At 31.7% G+C, this 27,197-nt stretch overlaps 1 protein-coding gene across 3 annotated transcripts in view; it reads right to left on the reverse strand.

Annotated features, from left to right (window-relative positions):
- Nucleotides 1-27,197, reverse strand: part of LOC126886618 (estradiol 17-beta-dehydrogenase 11-like) — a 315,249-nt gene that overhangs the window by 123,279 nt on the left and 164,773 nt on the right. For all 3 annotated transcript variants that reach the window (XM_050653609.1, XM_050653608.1, XM_050653610.1), the window contains exon 2: nucleotides 6,328-6,699. In XM_050653609.1, the coding sequence (XP_050509566.1) occupies nucleotides 6,328-6,589 (262 nt within the window). In that variant the 5' untranslated portion in view covers nucleotides 6,590-6,699. The remainder of the gene's footprint in view (nucleotides 1-6,327; nucleotides 6,700-27,197) is intronic.

The raw sequence follows: 27,197 nt of genomic DNA on the forward strand, positions 1-27,197 counted from the left end.
TCAATTTTACATAAGTTTTGAGTAACTACAAGTGATAGAAAATGAATCAAAACTAAATTATGTAAACAAATAAAAACCAGTCTGTCAAAAATGTTCTGTTATTGTAAACGTCAAAAAATTTCCACTATAATTCGCTGTTGGGTACCCCACGAGCAAAAAATTTCCGATAAAATACCTCCGTTGCCATGGTGATCTGTCAAAATAACGTATTTTGATTGGTTCAAAATTACAGGTGTGGAATTTTCTCTAAAATTTTTTATTTTTGTTAATCAATAAAATTTGTTTAAACTTATAGAAAATTTACTCTGTATATTTTAGGCTGTAGTAAACTTAATTAAATTTTTTTTAATAATATTCTCAACAACCATTCAATAAAAAATTGTAAACAATGAATAAAGTTGACCTTGTCTAGATTTACAAATTCAATACTAAACTTTTATTTCGGAACTTTTTTTTATCTTTCAATGGGTTATTATCGTCACTATAAAGTTTATTATACAGGAAGAGTTTACAGTATAAAGTTACAGTATAAAGAGCTGGAGAGAGCGGTTGAGTGAATGAATACAGTGAAAACTGTGGAAATCCTTTTTTCCGTGGCTTTTCCTGCTAACTGTGGAAAGTTTATTTTACCATCCTATAGATAGGTCACTGGTACTTAGTGATATCAAAATATTCTACACTTGAGTATGAATTCTACCTAATTCTATGCAGAAATCGAGTTTTTGAAATTTTACATTTTTTTTTATTGCGATTTGGATAAAAAGTTTTGTAATTAATCTTATTTGGGGGATTTTTTATTTACATAAAGCCGTATGAACCATGAAAGGTTTTAGCGGATGTTGAACGATTGCAATATATAATTATTACATTTTACAAAATAAATTTATATCCTTGATAGTTAACTGTATGGATATTTCACGGTACGTAACTAATTTTAATTTTGATGATATAGAATATAGAGCCTCTCGCACAAGCTAGTATACTTATGGGATGGCAAGCTCAAAGGAAAACGTTTAATTTCTCAACCACAAGTCAATTATAATAATTATAAACAAGACTGGCTTGTTGGAAAATAGGCAACTAAAATCAAAGCCAAGAAGTGGTATTGGCCAATATGCACACGATTTACTGATGTGGCATTATAGTCCAGGGCGCATCTGTTTTGAGGTGAACGTTGAGAGGTGACTCAAATTTTTTTGCAGAAATTGCTTGAAAATAACTCAAATAATAATATTTGAGTTATCCTCCCATTCAAATTGGTCCGGAACATTGTTTAAATAATCAAAATGTCAAAATATGAAGGAAAAATTCGATTTTTTATTGGTTTTTTGATTATAACTTTAAAACTATTCATTTCTGAGAAAAGTTGTACTGACATAAAAGTTGCGTAATTAAGCTCACTACAATATAGAATGGGTTAAAAATTTAAAAAATAGTCACCCTTGTTGCAAAATAGCAATAATTGCGAAAAAAATCATACAAAAACAAGTATTCGCATTTTACGTTTTTCGACCATTTATACTACACTTAGGACCCTCATATGTTACCCAGAAAAACTTCATGATATATTAAAACAACACTGTAAATTTCATTAAGATCGGTCTAATAGATTTTGCAAAATAAATTTTGCAATCCAGCTTTCGCAAAAAAATTCATTTTTTTAAAATGTTGCAGGACTGAAAATAAAGCAGATAGCAAGTTGAATTTTTTTTTGCTTATAGAAGTGTCCTGTACCTTTCATTTTCAATATATGAACTTGCAATATAAAACTTTAAAAGTATTTACTTTTGAGAAAAGTTGCACTGACATAAAAGTTGCATAATTAAATTTCCTACAACACAAGATTGGTTAAAAGTTTTAAAAATTGTCAACCTTGTTGCAAAATAGCAATAATTGCAAAAAAACCATAAAAACCAAGTTAACGCATTTTACGTTTGTCAACCATTTATGCTAAACTTAGGACCTTCATATTTTACCCAGAAAAACTTTATGATATAATAAAACAATACTGTAAATTTCACATATTTTTAAATATAGAAGAATACTGTACCTTTCATCTGCAATTTGCAAAAATTAAAATCGATTAATTACCACGGCGTCAGGAAATTTTTAAATAAACATTAATTTTTGGTGCTACGCGCAGGACAACGGTGTTCGATTCACACAAGTTGATTTCCACCAAAATTTCTTCTAATCTTTATCTAATATATTATTTTCTTACTCCATATTTTGTTGTTTTTTAATATTTTAATTCCACAAAAATCAAACTAATTTTATTATTGTTTGTGAAATATGGTTTAAACAATTGCATACGTTTAAAAATAATAAACTTTTATTCTCTAAGTTAAAATATATAAACAAAGAAAGTTTTTTGCAATATATCGAAATGTAATAAAAATGGAAATGTATCAATCATTATCAAAGGTCATTGGAATGCCCAATCAGAGCAAACTGTCCGCTGTCCTGCACGTGGCACCAATAATTAATGTTTATTAAAAAAAATGCCTGACGCCGTGGTGGTTAAAATTTTAGTTTTGCAAATTGCAAATGAAAGATACAGTACACTTCTATAAGCAAAAAAAATTTCAACTTGCTATCTGCTTTATTTTCAGTCCTGTAATATTTTGAAAAAATGAATTTTTTTGCGAAAGTTGGATTGCAAAATTTTTTTTGCAAAATTTATTAAACCGATCTTAATGAAATTTACAGTATTATTTTACTGTATCATACACTTTTTTTGGGTGAAATATGAAGGTCGTAAGTGTAGCATAAATGGCTGAAAAACGTAAAATGCGAATACTTATTTTTGTATGTTTTTTTTCGCAATTATTGCTATTTTGCAACAAGGGTGACTATTTTTTAAATATTTAACTAATTCTATATTGTTGGAAATTTAATTACGCCACTTTTATGTTAGCACAGCTTTTCTCAGAAATGAATACTTTTAAAGTTATAATTAAAAAACGAAGAAAAAAATCGAATTTTTCCTTAATTTTTTGACATTTTGATTATTTAAACAATGTTCCGGACCTTTTTGAGAGGGAGGACAACTCAAATATTATTATGTGAGTTATTTTCAAGCAATTTCTGCAAAAACATTTGAGTCACCTCTCAACGTCCAAATGTACTAATATTTTTACAGATGCGCCCTGGTCTATTAGTAAATTCATGGCTTCTCTACAAACGAGTCAAAAAGTCAAATATTACTTAATTAGATTTTAGTCGATTTGTAGCAGTTCCCTGCCCAAAATTGGCTCTTAGGCTACGGCTCCACGGGCGAGAAATTGACGCTAGCAGTAGCAGTAAAATGAACTTAAGGTTCCGCGGAACGGAATAGGAATAGCCGAACTGTACCGACTACAGGACTTGTGCGTAGTCGGTTCAGTTCGGCTATTCCCATTCCGTTCCGCGGAACCTTAAGTTCATTTTACTGCTGCTGCTAGCGTCAATTTCTCGCCCGTGGAGCCGTAGCCTTAGTATAAGCAGTATAGTAGGAAGACCGAGTACATAATCATCAAAAGTTTTTATGGACGTAAGATTAGGACGACTTATGGAAAAACGTGAAAAGCAAAGGCAAACCACTAATATACTGTGGAAAATAATAAAAAAAAGAATGTGTGTGTACTTTTTACGCACGTAAGAAGATATTCTTCTATTATATAGGTAATTTCAACGAAGTAAATAGTAAATATACTTAACAGGTTATTTGTATTTTATTTAAAAATTAAACTAACTTTCTTATCTACCACTTTCAAAAAATTTTTATTAAAACAACCAAAAATAAAACAAAAATATGAATCACCCAGGATTCGAACCCGCGTCATTCCAATCTCGGAGCTAACGCCCTAGCAACTACACCAGCGAGGTCCTTCTAATTGACATGTAAGTTTCGGATATAATTACACAACACAGCGACAAATAGTGTAAATATTTTATTATTTTACTACAGAGAAACACAAATCCAAAAACACAAGAATTATAATAAATAATACATTTACTAAAAACACTAATATATTCTTTTAATGACTTATTTGCACGGATACAGATACATAAACACCTATCTTGAAAGATTAGCAAGGAACTACATACTGTCTGTGTGCGCAGGCGCGCAGATTTATGTACAATTTTACCCTCAATCGAATCGCGCCTAAAGAAGAATATCTTCAAAAATCATAAAAAATTAACTTGTTTTCATTAGATGTAAACAAAAATTTGAAATCTCGTAGCCCTAACTCCCAGTGTCCTTTTTATGGCTCGGATCATAATTCAAAACTGCAATTAAATGTAAATTAATTTCATGAATATTTCCTTATTAAGAACAATATTAATTACTGATAATTATTTGAAATATATGAAATGATAATTTTGAAATTTCAAAGCAGCTAGAAACAATTGGTACAGATTATACTCGCTTAACAGAGTCCATAAATATAATTATAAAGAAGTTACTACATACAGTCAACTCCAGTTTATCCGCGACTCTGTTGTCGAAGCTTTTTTTGAGCCATACATAATTGTTACTTTAACTTTTTTTTAATTATTCGTGCTTTATTGTTAAGGGGATCGGTAGACAGTTTGGGCTACAATGCTATTTAAATGCGATTTATATTTTTGAAAAATTTAAACGCAGAATGAAAGATTACGTTCTTACCGAGGACCGAAAGTCCCTGAAAACTTCTATAATATTTATTTTAATTAGTTACAGGGGTGAAAAACTAAGAGAAAATGTAGTGTGATTTTTAATTTCAAATATCTCATTCAAAAGAAACTTTTTATTTATTCTAAGGGACTTTCGGCCCTTGATAATAATTTAGTTTTTCATTCTGCGTTTAAATTTTTAAAAAATATTTATTATTTTGGACACCATGTCCGTGGTGATATTTTCCAAATCGTACATTCGCTATTTATCTTGGTGACAACGCACTGAGTCGAATAGAATATGGTGACATGAAAGTGACAATTTTAAATATTTGACATGACATCGGGAATATTTTGAGTTGTTGATTAAATAATATTGATAGTGTATTTGATAAATAATTGATTTAAGACGTCAACTTAATAAAAAGTTATTTTTATTATTTATTATTTATGGAAGATACAACCAGAGAATACACCAGGATATATTCTGAGATCCAAGTATTTTGTTGTAAAAAATGTTAAAAATTTTAAGCGTTACATAACATTACTTTTTGTTGTACAGTATATAAATTATTACAATCACTGAATACATAGTGAAAAAAATTATCATTATTAATTAACTGAATTAATAATTTAAGCAATTAAGTTATATCTTTAAAGTTAATGATGACATTGTTATTGTCAAATAATTTTTACATATCCACACCAGTGTGAATTTTACTACACATAATTTGCCGTGTAAAGACAGAAAAAGTAGGGATAGTCATAAAATATTTGCACTTACCCTCTTAAACTAAGTATTTATTGTATTGATTTCATTATACAGAGTGTTCCAAAGAAAATATGACCCCCCTCCCAGTAACGCAGAAACCAAGAGTTTCTTCAGAATTAAAAAAAAACATGTCAATTTGTACCGAAAGGGGGACGAAAGTGTAATCGAGAGGTACATCATTTGAAAGGTATTTTTTTCTCTACAGGACCCTCGAATTTTTTTTAATTTGCGGAATAACTTTAAAGATAATTTTGGATTTAATTAATTTATAATAAATTTGTTAGTCCAAAATTATCTTCAAACTTATTACTTAAATAAAAAAATAGAGCGTCGTTTAAAAAAAAATTACCTTTCACATTATGTGCCATTCGACCACACTTGCTATTTAAAAAAAGTGGGGGTCGATGCGGGGCAGTAGGGGGTTACATTTAAGGGCATGAATTTTGCAAAAAAAATCGTTCTCCCCCCCCCCCCTTTAAAAATTGACGTGTTTTTTTAAATTTTGAAGAAGCTCTTGGTTTCTGAATTTTTGGGGGGGTCAAATTTTCGTTTTAACAGACTGTATTATTTTTTCTACGTATCATATTTACTAAAACATAACTATGTATTTGCAACTAAAAAAAACCTATAGTTATATTATATTTATTGCATTGTATTATGTTATTATTTATGTTATATATATTACCATGTTATTATTTATTATTGTATATCCTATTTACCGAAACAGGTGTATCCTACACACCTGTCGGAGACCTTCGGGTTAATTTATTCACTTGATAGATATATGTAAATATTGAAAAATTTGTAGGTACCTATTATCGATGAATAAATTATTATTATTCTCGAAAAAATGAATTTATTCCATAATTTTGAACCTCTCTCTATATACACCTTAGGTATGTAATAAAATGACTTACCTTTTTCATTCACATCCCATAATACCACAGTTGATCCCAGTCTAGCCAATCTGAGAGCCAGTAATCTTCCTAGTCCTCCTCCTCCACCCGTAATTAAAGAAATTTTGCCATTTATATTTTTCCTATGTTGATAAGCTGACGGTAAACAGGCTTTGTAAATAGCGGTGACGATTAGCGCAAGAGAATACAGCAAAAAACCTATCACTTCTATCACTGTTATCACAATTTGGTTTCCACTAGGTGAGTGTTTTTCGGTTGCCATCTTACTGGTTGAAGTTCAGCATCAAACTAGATACATATTCTATCCGATCAAGGAACTATTATATCGTTGTCAGTTTTGTAAAAAAGGTCATGGATGTTAACGTTGCTTATCTGAAAATAACAAAACTTAATAAGACACTTCAAGTAAATACCATATTATCATTATAATGTACGTAGTCACAATATATTGATCGATATGAACTTTGTTTCGTACGATTGTAGTTTCAACTTATAATTAGTTTAAATATTTAATAGTTTATAGATTATAAACAACATACGAGAAACACGTAATTCTAGTTTACATGTATGAATATTAGGTGACTTTTTGTATGAACCAATGTCTGATATTTTTGGATAAATAAGTGATCTAGAAAACAAGCAATTGTGACTTCGTAAGTCCTAGGTTTTCACCCAACGGACCGAAAGTAGAACTGGAAGTTACTCCAGGGTAATACGCTAGAAATAGACCATACTCGGGACACTCAAGGATTAAGGTAGCTGACTACTTTTTTGTTATTGTAGACCTACAGGAAGAAAACCTACCTGTTTCCTGCCTAGAGTTCGCGTCCGTTTTTAATTATTAACAATTTAGTGCAAAAATTGCGATTTTTTCGATTTTTTGCACCCCATTCAAAAGCTAAATAGTTGACATAAAATTACAAAATTTAATTATTTAGAACATTAAAAAACCTTCAAAATGCCGATTTTTGAAAATTAAAAAGTTAATTTGTTGCTACGCAAACTGCAAAATAAGTGAAAATCGCTATTTGTTAATAACTTTTACTAAAACTACCTTAGAGCTTTAGTGTTTCACCCAAAGCTGGGTATTGGCGTATGTACTTAACAAGATCAAAATTTGAGACCGATCTATTAATTAGTTTAAGAGTTATTCTAATTGTTTATCCCAGAGACCTTTATTTTGCAATAACATAAGACAGAAAATAATGAAGATAGGGCAATTCTGCGTATGCCAAATGAAAGTAGAAAACTGATGATATCAAAATGTACTAAAAAAAGATAAAAAATTATCTAATATAGTCAAAAATCCTAACGCCAAATTTGTGAAATTTTGTAATTTATAAACATTTAAAATAACTTTAAAAATATTGTTCGTAGAAAAAATCATTTTATATATTAGAAAGCTGGTATTTTACACGAATTTTTAAAAATGTAGTTTAATTGGTGATCAGTCGTGGTAAGTGAAGGGGGAGCTGGGAGCCGACAAATGCACGAGTTCAAAAACTAAAAAAGGCAACTTAAAACTACTATCATTTTCTATATCTCAGGATCTACGGGATATATTTTGATCGTTCTTTTTTTAATTTGTATATAATTTTTCTGTACATTACAAATATGCAATTTGTCTAGACATTTATTAATTAATAAACAGTCTAATTTGTTTAAACAATTTTTAAAAAAATAATGTTTTCCCAAAAATCGATGATTTTAATCATACTATTGTTATTAATCATAGAAAAAGTTAAGGTATACTTTAATAAATAATTTATCTTCAATAAATAGTTATCTAATAAAAATAATTTATTTATTAAAGTGTACTTTAAGTTTTTCTATGATCATTAATGATACTATGATTAAAAAAATAGATTTTTGTAAAAAAAAATATTTTTTCAAGAATTGTTTAAACAACTTACAGCCGGTTTCCGAAACGTTATTCAAATCTCCGATCATCTAATCGGCTGTCAGATTTGATCAACTGTTAACCTGTGATGGGTTTCTCAAACGCCAATTATTGTAAAATTGCATGATCATAGATCATGTAATCGATGATCTGACATACGATTTGGTAGCGATACTGTCACAATTGGCTGTTATCCTTCAAAATTTCAATTATATTAACCTCTAAATCCAAACTTGTATCTATAGATTCTAAAGGTGCATTCTCTCTTACGTACTGTCACTTTTGTTTGGAGCAAGAATTGAACGAGAGCATTTTAAAAATGAGGCTAGGTAATGTGACGAGAGTTGGAGATATAAAACAGTTTATTTATGATCTATAATATTTTATAATCGTATTTTAATTTTTGGTCTATATATTTACTTTTTATATTTATTTTTAATTTATTTACCGGGTGTTTTATTGTCTTCAAAGTTAGCTGCTATAATTTCTCACACGTTTTCCCTCTTATTTACATCGCTGTAATCATTATGTTCTGCTTTTTAGAGCTCTGGCCTCTCAAAAAATAACTCTATGAGTCTAGCATCCTTGTTATCTTACATTTTTAAAAGAAAAAAAAAATATAAATTATATAATCAAATATAAAAAATGTCCGAGATATCCATGTTCTGCAAGTTAAATAAATATTTTAAATTATTTCTTCCATAAAAAAATCTTATTTTTATTGAATAATATGATTTATATCAGTGGTTCCCAACCTTTTATGGCTGGCGACCCACCTTCTCATGTTTTTTCATATTCTCGACCCATCATCCACCCATTATGATATATATGTACGTTATTCAGTTACTGTAAGAGCCACGCCGCGACCCACCTGCAATCCGCCCGCGACCCACTAGTGGGTCGGGACCCACCGGTTGGGAAATGCTGATTTATATCATTTATATATGTGTTATTTGACAATTTTTTCCCGGTATTTGTTAATTACAGTAATTAAAAAACTAAAAAAAAAACTCTTAGCAGCCCGTTAATCGACGGATAGTCGCAGATTAGGTAACAGTCCATGTTTACCACCGTTTGACAAGCGAAACGGGTTAATCGACCTTTCGGAGACTCAAAGCACTCATGATCGGCTGTTAACTAACGATTAATCTTTTGTCAGGTGATCGACTGTTGTTAAAACTAGTTTGGTTGACGTTTCTGAGGAATTTAATCTATTGTTAATCGTCGATTACATAATTTTTGAGATGATCATCCTTTCGGAAACCGGGCGTTAGACTCTTTACTAATTAATAAATGTATAAACAAATTGCATATTAGTAATATACATAGAAATTACATACAAATTAAAAAAAGAAAGATCAAATCCATTGAGTTGATCCGGAGATACAGAAAATTATATTCGTTTGAAATTGTTTTTTTGGTATTTTAACTCGGTGGATTTGTAGGTTCCCCCTAGTAATCGTTTGAACTATATTTTTGAAAAATCGTAGAGGGTGCTGTGAAGGTACAATGTTTGTGCAAATTTTTTAAGAAAAAATACAAATCCCATTCTTTAAAATGGCATTAATGAGATTCCTTAATTATTATAAACAAATTAGCTGTGAATTAAAAAAAAAACATATGGCTAACTTTGTTCCTAATGAACCCAGGCTAATTTTTTTTATTTGAAAATTCGTGTTAAAATACTATCTTTTCGAATATATAAAAAGATTGTTTCTACGGACAACATTTTTAAAGTTATTCTAAATGTTTATAAACTACAAAATTTAAAAAATTTGGCATTAGGATTTTTGAGTATATTAATTATTTTTTATCATTTTTTAATACATTTTGATACTATCACTCTTCTACTTTCATTTGGCGTAATCAGAATTACCCTATCTTCATTATTTTCTGTCTTATCTTATTGCAAAATAAAGATCTCTGGAATAAACAAATAGAATAACTCTTAAACTAATTAATGGATCGGTCTCGAATTTTGAAAATTTATTAAGTACGCCAATACCCAACTTTGGGTGAAACACTAAAGTTCTAAGGTAGTTTTATTAAAAGTTATTAACACATAGCGATTTTCACTTATTTTGCAGTTTGCGTAGCAACAAATTAACTTTTTAACTTTCAAAAATCGGCATTTTTAAGGTTTCTTAATGTTCTAAAAAACTGAATTTTGTAATTTTATGTAAACTATTTAGTTTTTGAATGGAGTACAAAAAATCGAAATAATCGAGATTTTTGCACTAAATTGCTAATAATTAAAAGACGGAAGCGAACTCTAGGCAGGAAACAGGTAGGCTTTCTTCCTATAGGTCTACAATAACTAAAAAGCAGTCAGCTACCTGGATATTTGAGTGTCCCGAGAAAATCCTTATTACTCTGGACTAAGTCGATATTTGAACTCTTCCTGTAACTTTGCGTCGATTGATATACAATTTCACTAATTTTGATGATTTCACTAATTTTGAGTCATTTTTGCCAAACTTCCGGTCATAGCTTTTTAACCAGAAATGACATCAAAACCGGAACTAAATATTCAAGCTCGACTTTTCAATAATTAGAATTAAAATTACACCAAAACATTTTATACATAAAATTACCGAGGAAAAATTGAACGTATAATCACTGTGGAAGGACTCTACAAGAGAAATGTACTAAAGGAGGCTAGCACAGAAGATACAGCTAAAACAAATATACGACATCGAAGATATAAACGAGAGCTGGGAGAAACTGAACAAAAGAAACAACAACAATACACCATGGTTCAGAAAAGAAATAAAAGAGAAATGTAACGAGAAACGAGAGGCCTACACAAAGCATAAAACATCAAATACTCCAGAATCCAGAGACACCTATAGAAGAATACGAAATTAAACAAGGCAGTTGGTAAGAAAAACAAAAAATGAACACTGGGAACAGTTTACAAAAAGGATGGAAAGCGGTACACAAAAACAAATATGGAGGTTCATAAGAAACCAATGGAAAGAAATTGCAGAATTGAAGGAATATAATAACATACCAACAAACGCATGGGAAAGATACTTGAAAGAAATTTTAAAAGAAAGAAAAATAATAATCAACACAGTAACGTACCTGCATTAAGACATGAAATAGAAATCAGTTTTCAGGAAGTAGAGATAGCCATAAATTCACTCAAAAATAGAAAGTCACCAGGACCAGACGGAATAACCAACGAGCTTCTAAAATACGGAGGAGAAAGTATAACCCTAGAGATGACAAAACTTATACAAAAACTATTGTGCTGCAAGATACCAGACGCATGGAGAAACAGCATAATGATACCAATGTTCAAGAAAGGAGACAAAGAAGGCCCCAACAATTGTAGGGTATAAATCTACTGAATACCGTACTTAAGCTAACCACAAAAGTCCTAACGAACAAAATCAATATACTAACAACTTTATCAGATGAACAACAAGGATTCAGATCCGGAAGATCCTGCGTAGACGCCGTATTTGTACTAAGACAAATCACAGAAAAGGCCATCGAGTACAATAAACCAGCATATCTGTGTTTTATAGACCTGACAAAGGCTTTCGATCGCATCCAAGTCGAAGACGTCTTACACTTACAGTATAGAAGAAACATACCAATCAATATTATACAAACCATCGAAAATATCTACTTCCTTAATCGAATACAGGCAAAAATAAATGGAAAACTAACACAGTTTATACCAGTACAAAGCGGAGTCAGACAAGGTGACTGGTTAAGCCCACTGCTCTTTAATATAATAATGGGGAATAAAGAAATCCAAATATTATGTTATGCAGACGCCGCCGCATTAATCGCCGAGACAGAAGACGCTCTCCAAAGATTAACACACATTTTCAATACAACAGCCAAGAAATACAATATGATAATATCAGCAGAGAAAACCAAATGTATGACAACATCTAAATACCCACAACGATGTAAAATCGAAATTGATGGGAAAATAATAAAGCAGGAAGCAAAGTTTAGATATCTGGGAATAGATATAACCAGTTATGATGTTGAAGAGGAAGTACGACAACAAAGCTTAAAAGCAAGTAACGCTGCGGTATCTCTTAATGACACAATCTGGAATAACAAACACCTAAGACAAGACCCAAAAGCAAGAATCTGTAAAGCAGCAATTAGACCTATATTGACATACACTGGGAGACAAGATCTGACACATCTAAAACGAGACGACTACTAGAAACAACAGAGATGAAAATACTTCGACGAATATCAGGGAAAAGTCTGTTGGATAGGGAGAGAAGCGAAAACATAAGATGATCATGCAATGTAGAAGATATAAATGGATTGGTGACAAAACGGAAACAGGAGTGGAACTGACACATTAGTAGAATGACAGATGATAGGATAGTACGAATAGCATGAGATAAGCCACCAAATGAACAAAGAAGTATTGGCAGAACAAGAAAAAGATGGTGCGATAATTTAACCATGGATTGCTACACTTATTTTCTAAACTCAATCTGTTACATCGGGGTACAGTGGTACCCCAAATAAAATCGACCTAAAATATTTATATATGTATGTTTTAAGAACTTATGACAAAAACAATCTTAAGATAACATATTAAGAATTTATTTTGTATACAAAAATATTTTATTATATTATTATTCACAAGTTTATTTTCATATTTTCCACACCCACTACTGCAAATTGGTGTAACTTACAAACAAGGTTGGGGAGAGTAATATTGAAGAAGAAACAGACTTTAAAGCCTATATACAAGAAGGAAGAAGAAGAAGAAGACTTTTCAATACACAGTGATTGATATATGGCAATTCCGATTACACCTTTTTAACCGGAAGTGATATAAAAACCGGAAGTATATAAATATTTATTCTCGTCTTGCGAAGGCGCGTCGAATAATATATCGCTTGTACTATTTCGGCGACTTTAAAACAGTTCTTCCAGTTGCAACTCTGCAACCGGAAGTTCGAGGTTAAATTTATCACATTTAAGACCATCCTTAAGTTATAAGCTCTCACTCGACGTCTCATTTGACATTATGTCAGTTCTAATAACGTAAGAGTTATATTCGCGGACAGACAGACGGACGGACTGACGGACAGACAGGCATGAAACCGGAAGTATATATTTGTTAAGGCACGTCGAATAAACATGACTTGCACTATTTCGGCGACTTTAAAACGGTAGCTCTGGTTGCAACTCTAAATCCGGAAGTCCGAGGTCATATTTTTCACCCCGAATACCATCGGCAAGGCAGCTTAAACATTGAATTCAAGCGAAAAGTAATGTTTCTTTATCATATAAACATTTTTTTCTGATTTCTGACAATAAAGAGCGATAAAATGTACTTTGAATTAAATTAATTAAAATTGAATAACTTTTCAAATGAGCTAGCACACGACCCCCAATCTCATTTAGGAAAAATCATCGATTAAATCATCACGTCCGGATGAATGACGTCACTAGTATGGTAAATATGTAAAAAAAATGATAAAAGTGCAAAAGGTGTAGATAGAAATATCAGACAAAAAAGTTTAGAGGAAACCTTCTGATGGTAGAGCGGTCGATAGCAACTTGGGAACGAAAATATTGGTTATAGACCAGGATCTGCGAAAAAACGTCTATTTTTGGATGTGAGAGGTGGCATTCGGATTTTTGCAGATAAAGTTAGGTGACACCTTCAGTAATAATAATTGACTTATGCTCCTTCTCAAATATGCCCGGAACATTAATAAAAAAATTAAAATATTTAAAAATTTCGAGAAACATCGATTTTTTTCTGCTTTCTTTGCTTATAACTTTAAAACGATTCGTTTTGGAACAAAATAAATATAATTGAATTTTGTATGATATACGACTGGTAAAAAATGTCTTAAGGTATTACCTTTTCTGCAATATAGCAATAAATACAAAATAAGGGGGCAAAATAAGTCTGTTGTTATTCAATATTTTTTAACCACTTTGGTGGCACTAAGAACCTTAGTAATCCGCTTAAGAAATTCTTTGTAACATACTTAAATCGTGTACCAAATTTCATTAAAATCGACCTAATACATTTTGCATAATAAATTTGCAATCTAAATGTTTTTAAAAAAGTTCAAATATTTTAAAATCTTTCTGAGCAAAAAGTAGACCATTTAGAAGTTGGCTAATTTTTTTACATATAAAGAGGTGCTCTACCTATCTAATACACTTTACAGAATTAAAATCGGATTATTTAAGGGGCCCCAGCAATGTTTTAAATTTATAAACAATTTTTTGGCTTATGAACTAATAGCTTTGTTTAATAAAAAAAAATTAATTTTTAGCAATGCAAATAATTAAAACCGGTATAATTTGACTTAAACTTTCAAATGCTGTCAGCAGAATTGCTATTTTATTTTTTAATCAAAAGTTATTCGCGTTCAAAAATTGCAATTTGTCGATTTTTTGAAAGTTCCACCGCGTTTATCTCGAAAACTATGCATCCTACGAAAAAACTTGTAAGACTTTTTGCTTAGAATTACCCAAGAAATACAAAAAAATGTTTTATTTTGCGAAAAATCGATTTTATGTAATTCCTCAAGATCTTTGTTTATAACAATCTTATCGACATCCGGATCAACTGTTACCCAAAAAATTCGTGTTCTACGGGTCAAAATACATCAAAAAACTTGGGTAAGTCCATCTAAATAAAGGAGCCCGTAGTACCCCCTCCTGGCCACAGCACTAATCCGATTTCAATTCTGTAAAGTGCATAGATAGGTGGAGTACTTCTTTATATGTAGAAAAATTGACAAATCTTTGTATGTTCTAGTTTTTGTTGTGCAAGATTTTAAAAAATTTAAATTTTTTTAAAAAAAGTTTAGATTCAACGTCAAAAAAACTGTCAAAGTGTTTAGACAAATTTAAGAGTTCCTCCGGAAAATTTGTAGATTTAGTTAGTTCTAAAGTCTTTTTTCATTCAACTCAAATCGATTGTGAAGTATTAAAGTGTGTTTCAAGAGATTCTACAGAGTGTTTAGCCGATTTTGTTTGTTTTCCGTATATTTTAAGTTTTGTTATTTGACAACTGTACTGTAAGTAGAAATTTTTTTATATACTTATATTTGAACGTCGCTCGTGCCCCGGGATGTCCGTGGGCAAAAATGGAAAGGATCCACCAGATCCTGGTCTAGAAAATATTGGGTTCACAGATGAGAGCGATATAATTATGCAGACAAATGATTTAAATCAGAATAATTCTCATAGTGAATGTTTAAATGATACTAGTAAAAGTACTAATGATACCATAAACTTTGACATCTACTTCAAATAAAACAAATACTATTCAAAAAAGTCAGGAATTTAATTCATCTAATCGATTTAGTTTAAATGATACTGGTCCGTTTTTTATATTTGTTCAACACATAAATTTGAGTATCGGTCGTTTGCATCCAATGAAACTTGGAGAAAAACTACTTTCGCTATCTAGTTATGATAAACATATTATTGAAATTGTTAGTGTAGGTAAAAATCGCATTAAAATTCAAGTCAATTCAGGTGCTGTTGCGAATAAATTAGTAGTTGAAGATTTTTTCGGAAAAAATAACCTAATTGCATATATTCCAAATTATTTAACGGAAAAAAAGGGTCTCGTTCGCGGAGTGGACACTACTCTAACTGAGAGTGCACTACTTAATACTATTAAATCTAATATTCCAATAAAAAAAGTTCATAGAATGACTAGAATAGTTCAAAGTGACGGTGTATCAGAAAGAGTTCCTAGACAAATGGTTATTATTAGCTTTGAAGGTAAATTAATTCCCCAATATATTTACATCAACAAAGTTAGGTGTCCAGTTGAAATATATGTTAGTCCTGTTATGAAATGTTTCAACTGTCTTCGTTATGGCCGTTCAACGACTCAATGCAAGTCAAAAAAAAGATGTAAGAAGTGCGGTAATGAAGGTAACACTGATTGTCCCAATAAATGTACTACATTTTGCGTTTATTGTAAAAATAGTAGCCACGAGTCAGTTTTTAAAGAATGTCCCGAATATTTAAAACAAAAAAAGACTAAAGAAGCTATGGCTAACTTAAATATTTCATTTAAAGAAGCCGAAAAAGCTCTTGAAAATCCATGTTATTCCAGTTTAGTCCAAAAAAATAAATTTGCACCTTTAATGACCTGTGACACAGACTTTCCTCCATTAAAAAGCTCCTCCCCTAAACCCTCGAATTCCACCACTACTTATAAAAATAATAATCATCTGAATATAGCCCCCCCTAACGATAACCCCCCCAAAAAAAGGAAGACTACTGATACAACTCCTAATTTTCCTCCTGTGCGTAGGGAATACCCGACCAGTTTCTGTTCGGGATCTGTATTTCAATTTGGAAACCATGAGCCCCGTAATGAATTTGATATATTTATAGGCCAGCTCAGTGCTTCACTCAAAAATTTAATCAAACAGAGTATCCTTGACTATTGTAATTCTACATCAAATGTAGAAACTAATTTTAAAAATTACGAAATTGAATTAGAAAATAAAATTAAAGATATTATAGGTAATATTTTTACATAATTTTAATGGCTGACAAAAGTATTAAAATTATTCAATGGAATATTCGTTCGCTAAATGCGAACCGATATTCTTTACAGCAATTACTGTTTGAAGAACGTTTTGACATAGGTCTTTTATCAGAAACTTGGTCAAAACCATCTGATACTGTTTGCTTCAATAATTTCAATGTAGTTAATAAAAGTAGAATTAGAGGATATGGAGGAGTTGCCATAATTTTAGCAAATAACATTATTTATAATCCCATTTCATTTGTTAACAATTTCAATCCTAATTTAGAAGTTTGTGGTGTAGATATTAAAATTGACCAAAAAATGTATACTATCCTGAGTGTGTACCGTCCATCAAATGTTAGAGTAACAGTGCAAGATTACGTTAGTCTTTTTTCTCAAATTAGCAATGATTGTATTATTACCGGAGATTTTAATGCACATCATGGATTATGGGGATCAAATTCATGTTGCGTCGATGGTAATATACTAGTAGAAGCATTAGATTTCTTTCCTAATTTAATTGTTGTTAATGACGGGTCGGCTACTAGAGCTACTCCTCCAGGGAATATGAAATCTGTTGTAGATCTTACTATTATATCCTCTAGTTTATGTCCATCCTTTGACTGGACTGTTCTTCCAGATACCTATGGATCAGATCATTTTCCAATTAGACTTTCTGTGCAGAATATGAAAATTGAAAATAGAACTTTTATATCTTCGGCTAAATGGTCGATGTCTAATGCAAACTGGGATAATTTTAGAAACAACGTAGAAAGTGCCTTCAGACACGAACCAAATAAAAACCAAACAAACGAAATGATTTTCTTTTTATTAGATTCTATTACTGATGCAGCCAACAAATCTTTCAAAATTATCAAACCGTCAGTCAAATCTTTCAAATCGCCACCATGGTGGGATGATGAATGCCTCACTGCTTCTAACGCTAGAAAAAATTCCTTTAAAATTTATAAATCTAATCTTACCCTTTCAAACTTCATGGAATATAAGAAGAATGAAGCTATATGTAAACGAACTTTCCGCTCAAAAGCTAAATCTAGTTGGGCTCGGTTTTGTTCCTCACTTACTAGGCAAACTTCACCTTCAGAGCTTTGGAAAAGGGTAAACAAAATTCAAGGTAACAAAAAATACACCGCTAATGATGAATGTATGGTAGAAAGGCTCTTTACAAAAATCTCTCCAGATTATGTCCATTTACCACTATTTATGCCGAGCATCTCTACTAATGACCACTTTTTACTAACCCCCATTTCAGCTGACGAACTTAAAGCAAATATCAAGAGTTCTAAAAATACAGCCCCTGGTATTGACGGCATTAACTATAGTATGCTATTAAACCTACCTGCAATTGCTATATATTATTTGTGCAAAATATACAACAATATTCTACTTAAAGGAGATCATTGTGACGCCCTCAAACAATGCCTGGTTATTCCTATACCCAAACTAAACCAGCGTACCGACTTAAGGCCTATCTCTCTCATGTCCTGTTTGCTTAAAACATTTGAACGAGTTATGAAAAGCAGATTAGAATGGTGGTGTGAGAACAAAAATATATTTCCAGTGTCTCAGTATGGCTTTCGTAGGAACAAGGGAACTATTGATGGTGTTTCTCAATTAACAACTGATATTCAATTATCATATTCAAATAATAATTATCTATCTGCCATTTTTCTTGATATTTCTGGGGCTTATGACAACGTCAATTTAAATCTATTGTTCGAAAAACTGAAGCACATAGGTATTCCACCTTTGTGTGCTTATGTATTAGTAAACCTATTCCTTAATAGACAGGTATTTATTAGATGTAATGATAGATTGATTGGCCCAAGATTAGTGCATCAAGGTTTACCACAAGGACCAGTCCTCAGTCCCTTGTTGTTTAATCTATACACTCTAGATCTCCACAGTATAGGAATTAGATGCAGTATATTACAATATGCAGATGATTTCTGCTTTTACAATGTGAATAAGTTGTACCAACAAAGTATTAATTCAACTAAGATGGTACTGGGTGATGCAAGAGAGTATTTTTTTAAACAAGGATTTGACCTTACTGCAAATAAATCAGCGGTGGTGTTTTTTACGCGACATCGCTTACCAGTTATGACCAGCATCATGATTAACAACCTAAGTATACCCGTTCATAAGCACTACACTTATCTTGGTATTACATTGGACACCAAGTTAACATGGGATGAACACATTAATAAGTGCTTAATAAAATGTGAGAAAAGTTTAAATATTCTTAAAGTAGTTAATCGCTATCGATGGGGTGCTGACCCTAAAATTAATTTAATGTTTTATCGTGCATATACCAGATCCATTCTCGACTATGGAAGCATTCTATATGGATCTGCCACAAACAGTCGCCTTAAAAAACTAGATCGCATTCAATATAAGGCTCTGCGGTTAGTTCTAGGTGCGCTCAAGTCTACGCCTATAGAGAATCTTTTAGCTGAATCCATGGAGCCTCCTTTACATTTAAGACGACTATTTTTGGCTGAAAAATTTATTCTTAAATACCAATCTTACAACCAAACTGAACTACTACAAAAAATATGTGACATCTCTGTTTCTAATCTTGTCGACAAATGGTGGCACAACAGGAATTCTCCTATTTTAGCAGTAGCATACTCGAACGTTTCTCAGCACCTAAACAGTCCAGGTGAATTAACTTTCTTTAAATCGAGTTTTAATATATCTTATGCCAATGTTAATGTTTGGTTCCCAAATTTTGACAGTGAGAATCCAGTTGACTTTCAGCAACATATAGCCAAGCTTGATAATCCATGCAGGATTTTCACGGATGGTTCAAAATCAAGATTGGGAGTTGGATGTGCTGTATATATTCCGGATCACCAAGAATCCTTGATGTTCAAGTTAGATAAACAATGTTCCATATACTCTGCAGAAATGTTCGCGATTTATCAAGCTCTAGAATGGGCTATCAACAAAAAAATTTCTAACAAGCAAGTTGTAATTATGTCAGATTCAAGATCTTCGTTATTAGCTCTAGAAAACACACGTAAACATTTATATAAAAATAGCCTTGTCGTCAAAATTTTAGAAAACCAACTAAAGCTACTGGAAAAACAGACTTCTGTAACTTTCGTCTGGGTAAAAGGACATATTGGTATTTCCGGTAACATAAAAGCAGATTTTTTTGCTAAAGAGGCAATCTTAAAAGGATCGGAAATAACTTGGCTAGATAGAAGCGATCTAACAGCTACTCGCAAGAAAAGTTTGAAACAAAATTGGGATATTGAGTGGCACGCTTTCTGCAATCGAAGCAACAATCTCTACACCAAAATTCATCCTAGTTTACCTACTGAGCCTTTTGCTATCAGAAGTTATCCCAATAGAAATATATATGCCATGTTTATTAGATGTCTCTTTAATCATGCCACTGTCAAGTCATACCTCTATAGATTTAACCTATCCGAATCAGATCTTTGCGATTGCAATGGATATGTTGACGATATTAATCATTGGTTGTTTGGATGCAAACATAATGATGTTGCAATTAAGTTTTTGATGAACAATCTGGTTCAAGAAGAAATACCTTTCCCACAAAATAATGCTTCTCTTTTATATTTGTCTCGTAGAAATTCTAAAATTAAACAAATCATCTGGGAGTTTTTAAAAAGGACTAAGAGGAAAATTTAACTTGCACTGAATGAGTCCGGTTGAATGTGTTTAGCAATAATTATTGTTTTTTTATGTTTATCCTTATTATGTAATATTGTCTCCCTGTGAAAGTTCATTAAGTAGATTTTGCAGGGAGGTAATAAGAATAGAATTGTATAAAAGTTTATATTGAAAAAATTAAAAAAAAAAAAAAAAAAAAAAATTATACAAAAAAATATGTACACAAAAAAAAATGTTTAAAAAAATTAAATCTTATATAAAAAAAAAAAATAAATAAATAAATAAATAAAAAAAAAGTATAATAAATTATAAAAAAAATAAAAAAGAGAAAAAAAAAATTAAAAACACAAAGAGGGTGTAAACCTCCGCGGGGTTGATCCGGGTTGAAGCCTTATCGCTGTGTAAAAAAAAACATATATTTATTAGCATTTAGTATTAGTATTTAGTATTAGCATGTATTTTTTTTTTGTCGATTTAATTATTTGTAAATTAATTTAAGTTGGTTAGGGCCATGAATGAGGAGTATACCTACTGGTCAATTAAATGTTTCCACTTCTACATATGTATGTATGTATGTGCGTGCATAAGTATTATATGTGCGCACATGTACCTAATGTATTATGTAATGCAATGTATTATATTTGGAATATTGTAGCAAACAGTAATTTATTATCTATCGTGGCTGAATGGATCAAGTAATCCAAAGCCAATAAGGAAAAAAAAAAAAAAAGTTTAGATTGCAAAATTATTATGCAAAATCTAGTAAGTCAATTTTATTAAAATTTGGTGTACGGTTTTAGCACATTACAAAAATTTTCTAAGCGAATTAGGAAGGTTCCAAGTGTAACCTAAGTGATGGAAAATCATTGAATAAGGACAGGCTTGTTTTGCCCCCTTATTTTATATGTATTGCTATTTTGAAGAAAGGGTGATAAATTAAGACATTTTTAACCAATCGCATCAGATAGAAAATTTAATTATCTTTGTTTTATTTCTATAGAACTTTGTTCTAAAATGAATAGTTTTTAAGTTATAAGCAAAAAAATTAGAAAGAAATTATTTGAAATTTTTAAATATTTTATTTTTTTATTAATGTTCCGGGCATATTTGAGAAGGAGCATAAATCAATTATTATTAACGAAGTTATCACCTAACTTTATCCGCAAAAATCTGAATGCCACCTCTCACATCCACCTAAAAACAGATCCTTGCTGGTCTATTATAAATATGATATTTTTTCTGTTTATTTGTTAAAGAATGGATACAAAATAATAGTTATATTCTGTATTTGATTAACGTATTTTAATATATGTAGAATAACATAGATTTAATAATCAATTATCGGTAATAGTTCCGGACACTGAAAAAATACTATTTTTTTCTATATAAAAATACGTGGAACTCGTCACCGTGTTGAAATTAGCGGTAAATAGCGGTAAATAAAAAACAGTAACATTTAAAAAAATCAATGTGATGTAAAACCATTAAGTTATAAAAATAGACGTTAAATTTACAATAATTCGCAGAAATAATAAAAATTTCAGAGTGAAGTACAACATTTCACGCCTTTTTATTTTATTATTCCTCTGTAACAATACATCACAGAAACTGTTATCAGGCTTTTTCCCATGCGATTTGTAGAGTGGATTTTCGTGTTTGTTCCTAAGAATTTATATTGATTCTAATAAAATTTAAATCCAAACAAGTCAACAATCCAAACAGGTCAACCAAATTAACATTTTTTTTTTGGAATAAAATTAACTAACGCTAGTATCTAAGAAATCTCACACAAACAGTTTTCTTTTGTTTTGAAAATCCTCAAACGGTAAGTGCGATGTTCTATATTCTATATGACCAACAGCATCACTTTCTTTGCATTCATCCTGATGTGGGGTCGACTACCTTAACTAAATTTCTCTATAAAATTATGTCTTGGATCATACTAATATTGATCACTGATCACCGTTTCTCCGCATGTACTAGCTAAGTGTCTCCCCAGGTCTTCTTAGGTCTTTCTCTCTTAATCCTCCCAACGTATCAGCAATTTTGTGATTAATGTCACAAATCACTATCACCTATAACCTGCTCTCTCATTTTGACATCAATTGGTGCCAAACCTAGACTTCCTCTAATATAGGTACCTACTCATTCTTAATTTTTGAAGTTATACTTTTTTACGCGCGATATGAGGGTGAATTTTAATAGGATTAAAACCTTTGATCCCGGCGCAGTCGCATTACAACTTTTTTCTGATTGGATGTTCAAATGACATGACAAAAATTATCCAATATGGCAAAACAAAAAAGTTTATAATTGTAGTGATTTTTAAATAGTTTTTAAAGCAACAGGTACGTAATAATTGTAAATGTATCATAGGTAATAATAATTGAGGGAGTCCGGTCCTGGCATTGTTGAGAACGGTAGCATTGAACGTAAACTCGCAATAAATTGGCTATTTTTAGCGAAACTAAAGTAATTTAATTGAAGTGATTAACACTAGTGTGTACAGTGAACAAACAGGCTTCTTGATAACCAAAAGTAAGTGCTACAAATTAATAGATATTAATTAAATTCCATATTTCATTATTACAATAAGGTTAAGCAGGATATTCCATTTATTTAAATTTTATATTTTTATTTAATTTGAGAACAAAAACAAGTTCTGATAAGAATTATCGCTAACAGTGTAAACGCCAAAATACAGAGGCGGCTCCAGAAGTAGTCGAAATACAGAAAAGAGAGAAAGAAGCAAGGTAAGCTAGCTCTCGTACGGGTTGGGGCTGGATTGAGCAGGTCTTTAACACGAACTGTACGGGAGACGCCGAACTTGTGGAAACTCTGACTAAGAAGAAATGGAGGAATTTATAAAGGAACTACGGGAAAAATTAGATAAAATGGAAGAAAGAGGTATGAGAATAGAAGAAAAGTTAGATGGGATCCAAATTGAGCTTGAACAACTAAGAAATACGAATCAGGAACTAAAAAATGAAAATGCGCTTCTAAAACAAGAGCTGCATCAGCAGAAAAATAGAATAGACCAAATAGAAAGAGATATGAAGAGGAAAAACCTTATAATACACGGCATTGAAGAAACACGCGATGAGGACACACAAATGTTGGTAAACAAAGTACAAGACATCATTAACAAAATGGAAATACCTTGCAAAGCCAACCAAGAGGTCACAGACATTAGAAGAATAGGAGACAAAACTAGAAATTCTGAAAGACCAGTCCTGGTAGAGTTAAGAAGTGGGAATAAAAGAACGGAAATTCTTAAAGCTACATGGAAATTAAAAGGATCGAAATGGTTTGTTAATGAAGATTATCCAAAAACCATAATCGAACAACGCAAAATACTTATAAAACACATGAAAGAGGCAAGGATGAAAGGGTACAACGCAAAGATTAAATATAACAAGTTAATAATTAACGGAGACGAGTATGATATAGACCAGGTCAAAAGATGGAACAGCGATTCCGAAGATTTTAGAAAGGATAATATGGCAGAAACTACAAAGAATAAAACTGGAACAAGAACAACGAGTGAAAGATCACCACACGGAGACACAGAACTAGGTCCAAGAGAAAAAATAAAGAAAGTAAACGAAACTCAAACATTAAAAAACTAGAATTGGAACGGAAACACATTATGACGACAACAGAACGAAAAATGGACAAGGCAATGATACAAAAGGACATGAGAACAAGCAAGATTAGCAAAAAGAAAGAAAGTAAGAAAGGTAATACAAAAAAGAAAAAAAGAGAAGGTGGTGTTATAAGAATAGCTTCATGGAATATAAGAACATTACTTAGAGTAGGAAAACTGGAAGAAATAACATCAGTTCTGATACAGTACAACATAGAAATAGCAGCATTACAGGAAATTCGATGGAAAGGGAAAGGACAAATAGATCAAAAGAATGGTACCTTTATATACTCAGGGGAAGAAAAGCAAGGACAACATGGAGTAGGATTCATAGTAACTGGAAATATGAAAGACAAAATAATGGAAGTCAGACTAATAAACAAAAGAATAGCCTACCTAAGGATTGAAGCTAAACCGACAAACATATCCCTACTAAATGTTTATGCACCGACAGAAAATGCGAAAGAGGAGGAAAAAGATTATTTCTACGACACTATGGAAGAAGAGCTAGAAAAAATACCAAAAGAAGATGTGATATTAATATTGGGCGATTTTAATGCACAAATAGGAAAGGAGGATTATATACAGCAAATAGCGGGCAAACATACAATACATGAGAAAACGAATGACAACGGGCACAGAATATGCAACATGGCGACAGGAAACAATATGTCTATCAGCAGTACAATGTTCAAGCATCCAAGAAAACACAAAGTCACATGGGTTTCTCCAGACCAAAAAACAGAGTCACAAATAGACCACATATTAATATCGAAAAGAAGACAATCAAGTATAATGGATGTGAGAAGCTACAGAGGTGCATGCGGAGATTCAGACCATTTCCTGGTGGTAGCAAAGCTGAGACAAAAGATGAAAGTAATGAGAAGGCAGAAAGAGAGGAATAAGAGGTGGAATATCGAAAAATTGAATGAAGCAAAAGAGATACAAAAGTATGGAGATGAAATAGGTAAAAGAATTGCCGCACTGAATAAGGATAGAGATGATATCGAAGAAATATGGGGGGATATTAAAAAAGCAATTAACCACACGGCGGAGATCACACTAGGGACGAAGCAAATCACAAAAAAGAAGGACTGGTTCAATACAGAATGTAAAGAATCAGTTGAAGAAAAAGTAAAAGCACGAAATCAGTGGATGCGGACACATAAAATTGAACATAGAGACATGTACGAACAAAAACGAAAGGAAAGCAACAAAATAATAAGACAACATAAGAGAAAATTCATGGAACGTCAGTTAGAGGAAATTGAGGCGGAAAGTAAGACTCAAAACACCAAGAAATTCTACACAAAAATCAGAGAACAGAATAGAGGTTTCAAACCAAAAGTAAGTGGAGGTAAAAATAAACAAGGGCAAATAGTAACACAAGATCAACCATATATGGAAGTCTGGATGGAACACTTCAAGGAGTTATTGGCAGAAAATCAAACAGAAGAGATTACAGAAATGGAGGAAGAGTGGGAAAATAATGGAACGAATGAGCCAACACTCGAAGAAGTAATCGAAATAATTAAAAATAACAAAAACGGAAGAGCACCCGGGAAAGATAACATAAACAGCGAACTCATAAAATTAGGAGGAGAACCGTTGCATAGGCAAATACACAAACTGATAGTAAACATCTGGAAAGAAGAGAAAATGCCAAAAGAATGGCAAACAGGGCAAATAATAACGATACATAAAAAAGGAAACCAACAAGAATGTCAAAATTACAGGGGAATAACATTACTGAGTACAGTATATAAGGTGTTGTCAACCATAATACAAAGAATATTACAGGAAGCAACAGACAATAAGATAGGGCAATATCAATGTGGATTCAGGAAAGGAAAATCCACAATAGATGCGATATACATACTAAAACAAATAATGGAGAAGGCGAACGAATCTAACATAAACTTAGAAATACTTTTCGTAGATTTTAGACAAGCTTTTAATTCCATCAAACGAAAGCAACTATTGGAAATACTAAAAACGCTACAGGTACCTCTTAAATTAAGAAAACTTATAAAAATGACGATGAGTCATACCAGAGTGAGTGTGAAAACGCAAATAGGGGAAACAGAAGAGTTCGAAACAAACAAAGGAGTGAGGCAGGGTGATAGTTTGTCCACAACATTATTCAACATGGCAATAGAATATATTACCAGAAAAATGAACAAAGGAACACTCAGAAATAGAGGAGGTCAAATTGTAGCATATGCCGATGACGTCGTGATAATGGCAAAGAGAAGAGATATATTAACGCAAATGGTAGAGGAACTCATTCAAGAAGGAAAAACAGTGGGTTTGAGTATTAACGAAAACAAAACAAAAATGTTAAGATTAGGAAAAAAACCTACCAATAGTGAGGTCAAAGTGGGAAGATACAAATTTGAAGAAGTAAGTAAATATAAGTATCTAGGAGTCATGCTGTCAAATGATGGAACAAGAGAAAACGAAATAAAAGAGAAATCATTGGCAATAAATAGAGTATTCCAAGCCAACAAAAAAATGATAAAAAGCAAGATATTAACAAAAACAACAAAATTAAGGCTCTATGAAACATTAATTAGACCGACATTAATGTATGGAGCAGAAGTGATGACAATGACCAAGACAGACGAAGAAAATTTGAGAAGAACTGAGAGAAAAATAATTCGGGCAATATTAGGACCAATAAAAACAGCAGAAGGTGAATACAGGAGTCGAAGAAATAATGAAATAAATGAGGAATTGAAGGGGCAAGATATAGTCAGGAGAATAAAGAGACAAAGATTGAGATGGCTTGGGCATGTATGGAGAGCAGGAGAAGAGGCGATAGTAAACATAGTAACAAAGTGGTCTCCGGCCGGTAGGAGACGAAGAGGAAGACCGAGGTCCAAATGGCTGGAAGAGGTGAAGCGAGATCTAGAGGACATGGGAATTAGAAATGCAGAAGAAAGAGCAAGAGACAGAAGGAGCTGGAACCGGATATGTAATGCAGTCTAAGAAAAGAAGAATGGAGGACTGATCCACCTCGAAAACATGGATCTAGAGAGCCTGTGAAGGCGGCGCTACCCCCACGGGGGTGTTTTAGCCACTATATATATATATATCATAGGTACCTACCAAAATACATAGTATGTAATATC

The sequence above is a fragment of the Diabrotica virgifera genome, chromosome 6 (genome assembly GCF_917563875.1).
Source record: "Diabrotica virgifera virgifera chromosome 6, PGI_DIABVI_V3a".
Taxonomy (NCBI): domain Eukaryota; kingdom Metazoa; phylum Arthropoda; class Insecta; order Coleoptera; family Chrysomelidae; genus Diabrotica; species Diabrotica virgifera.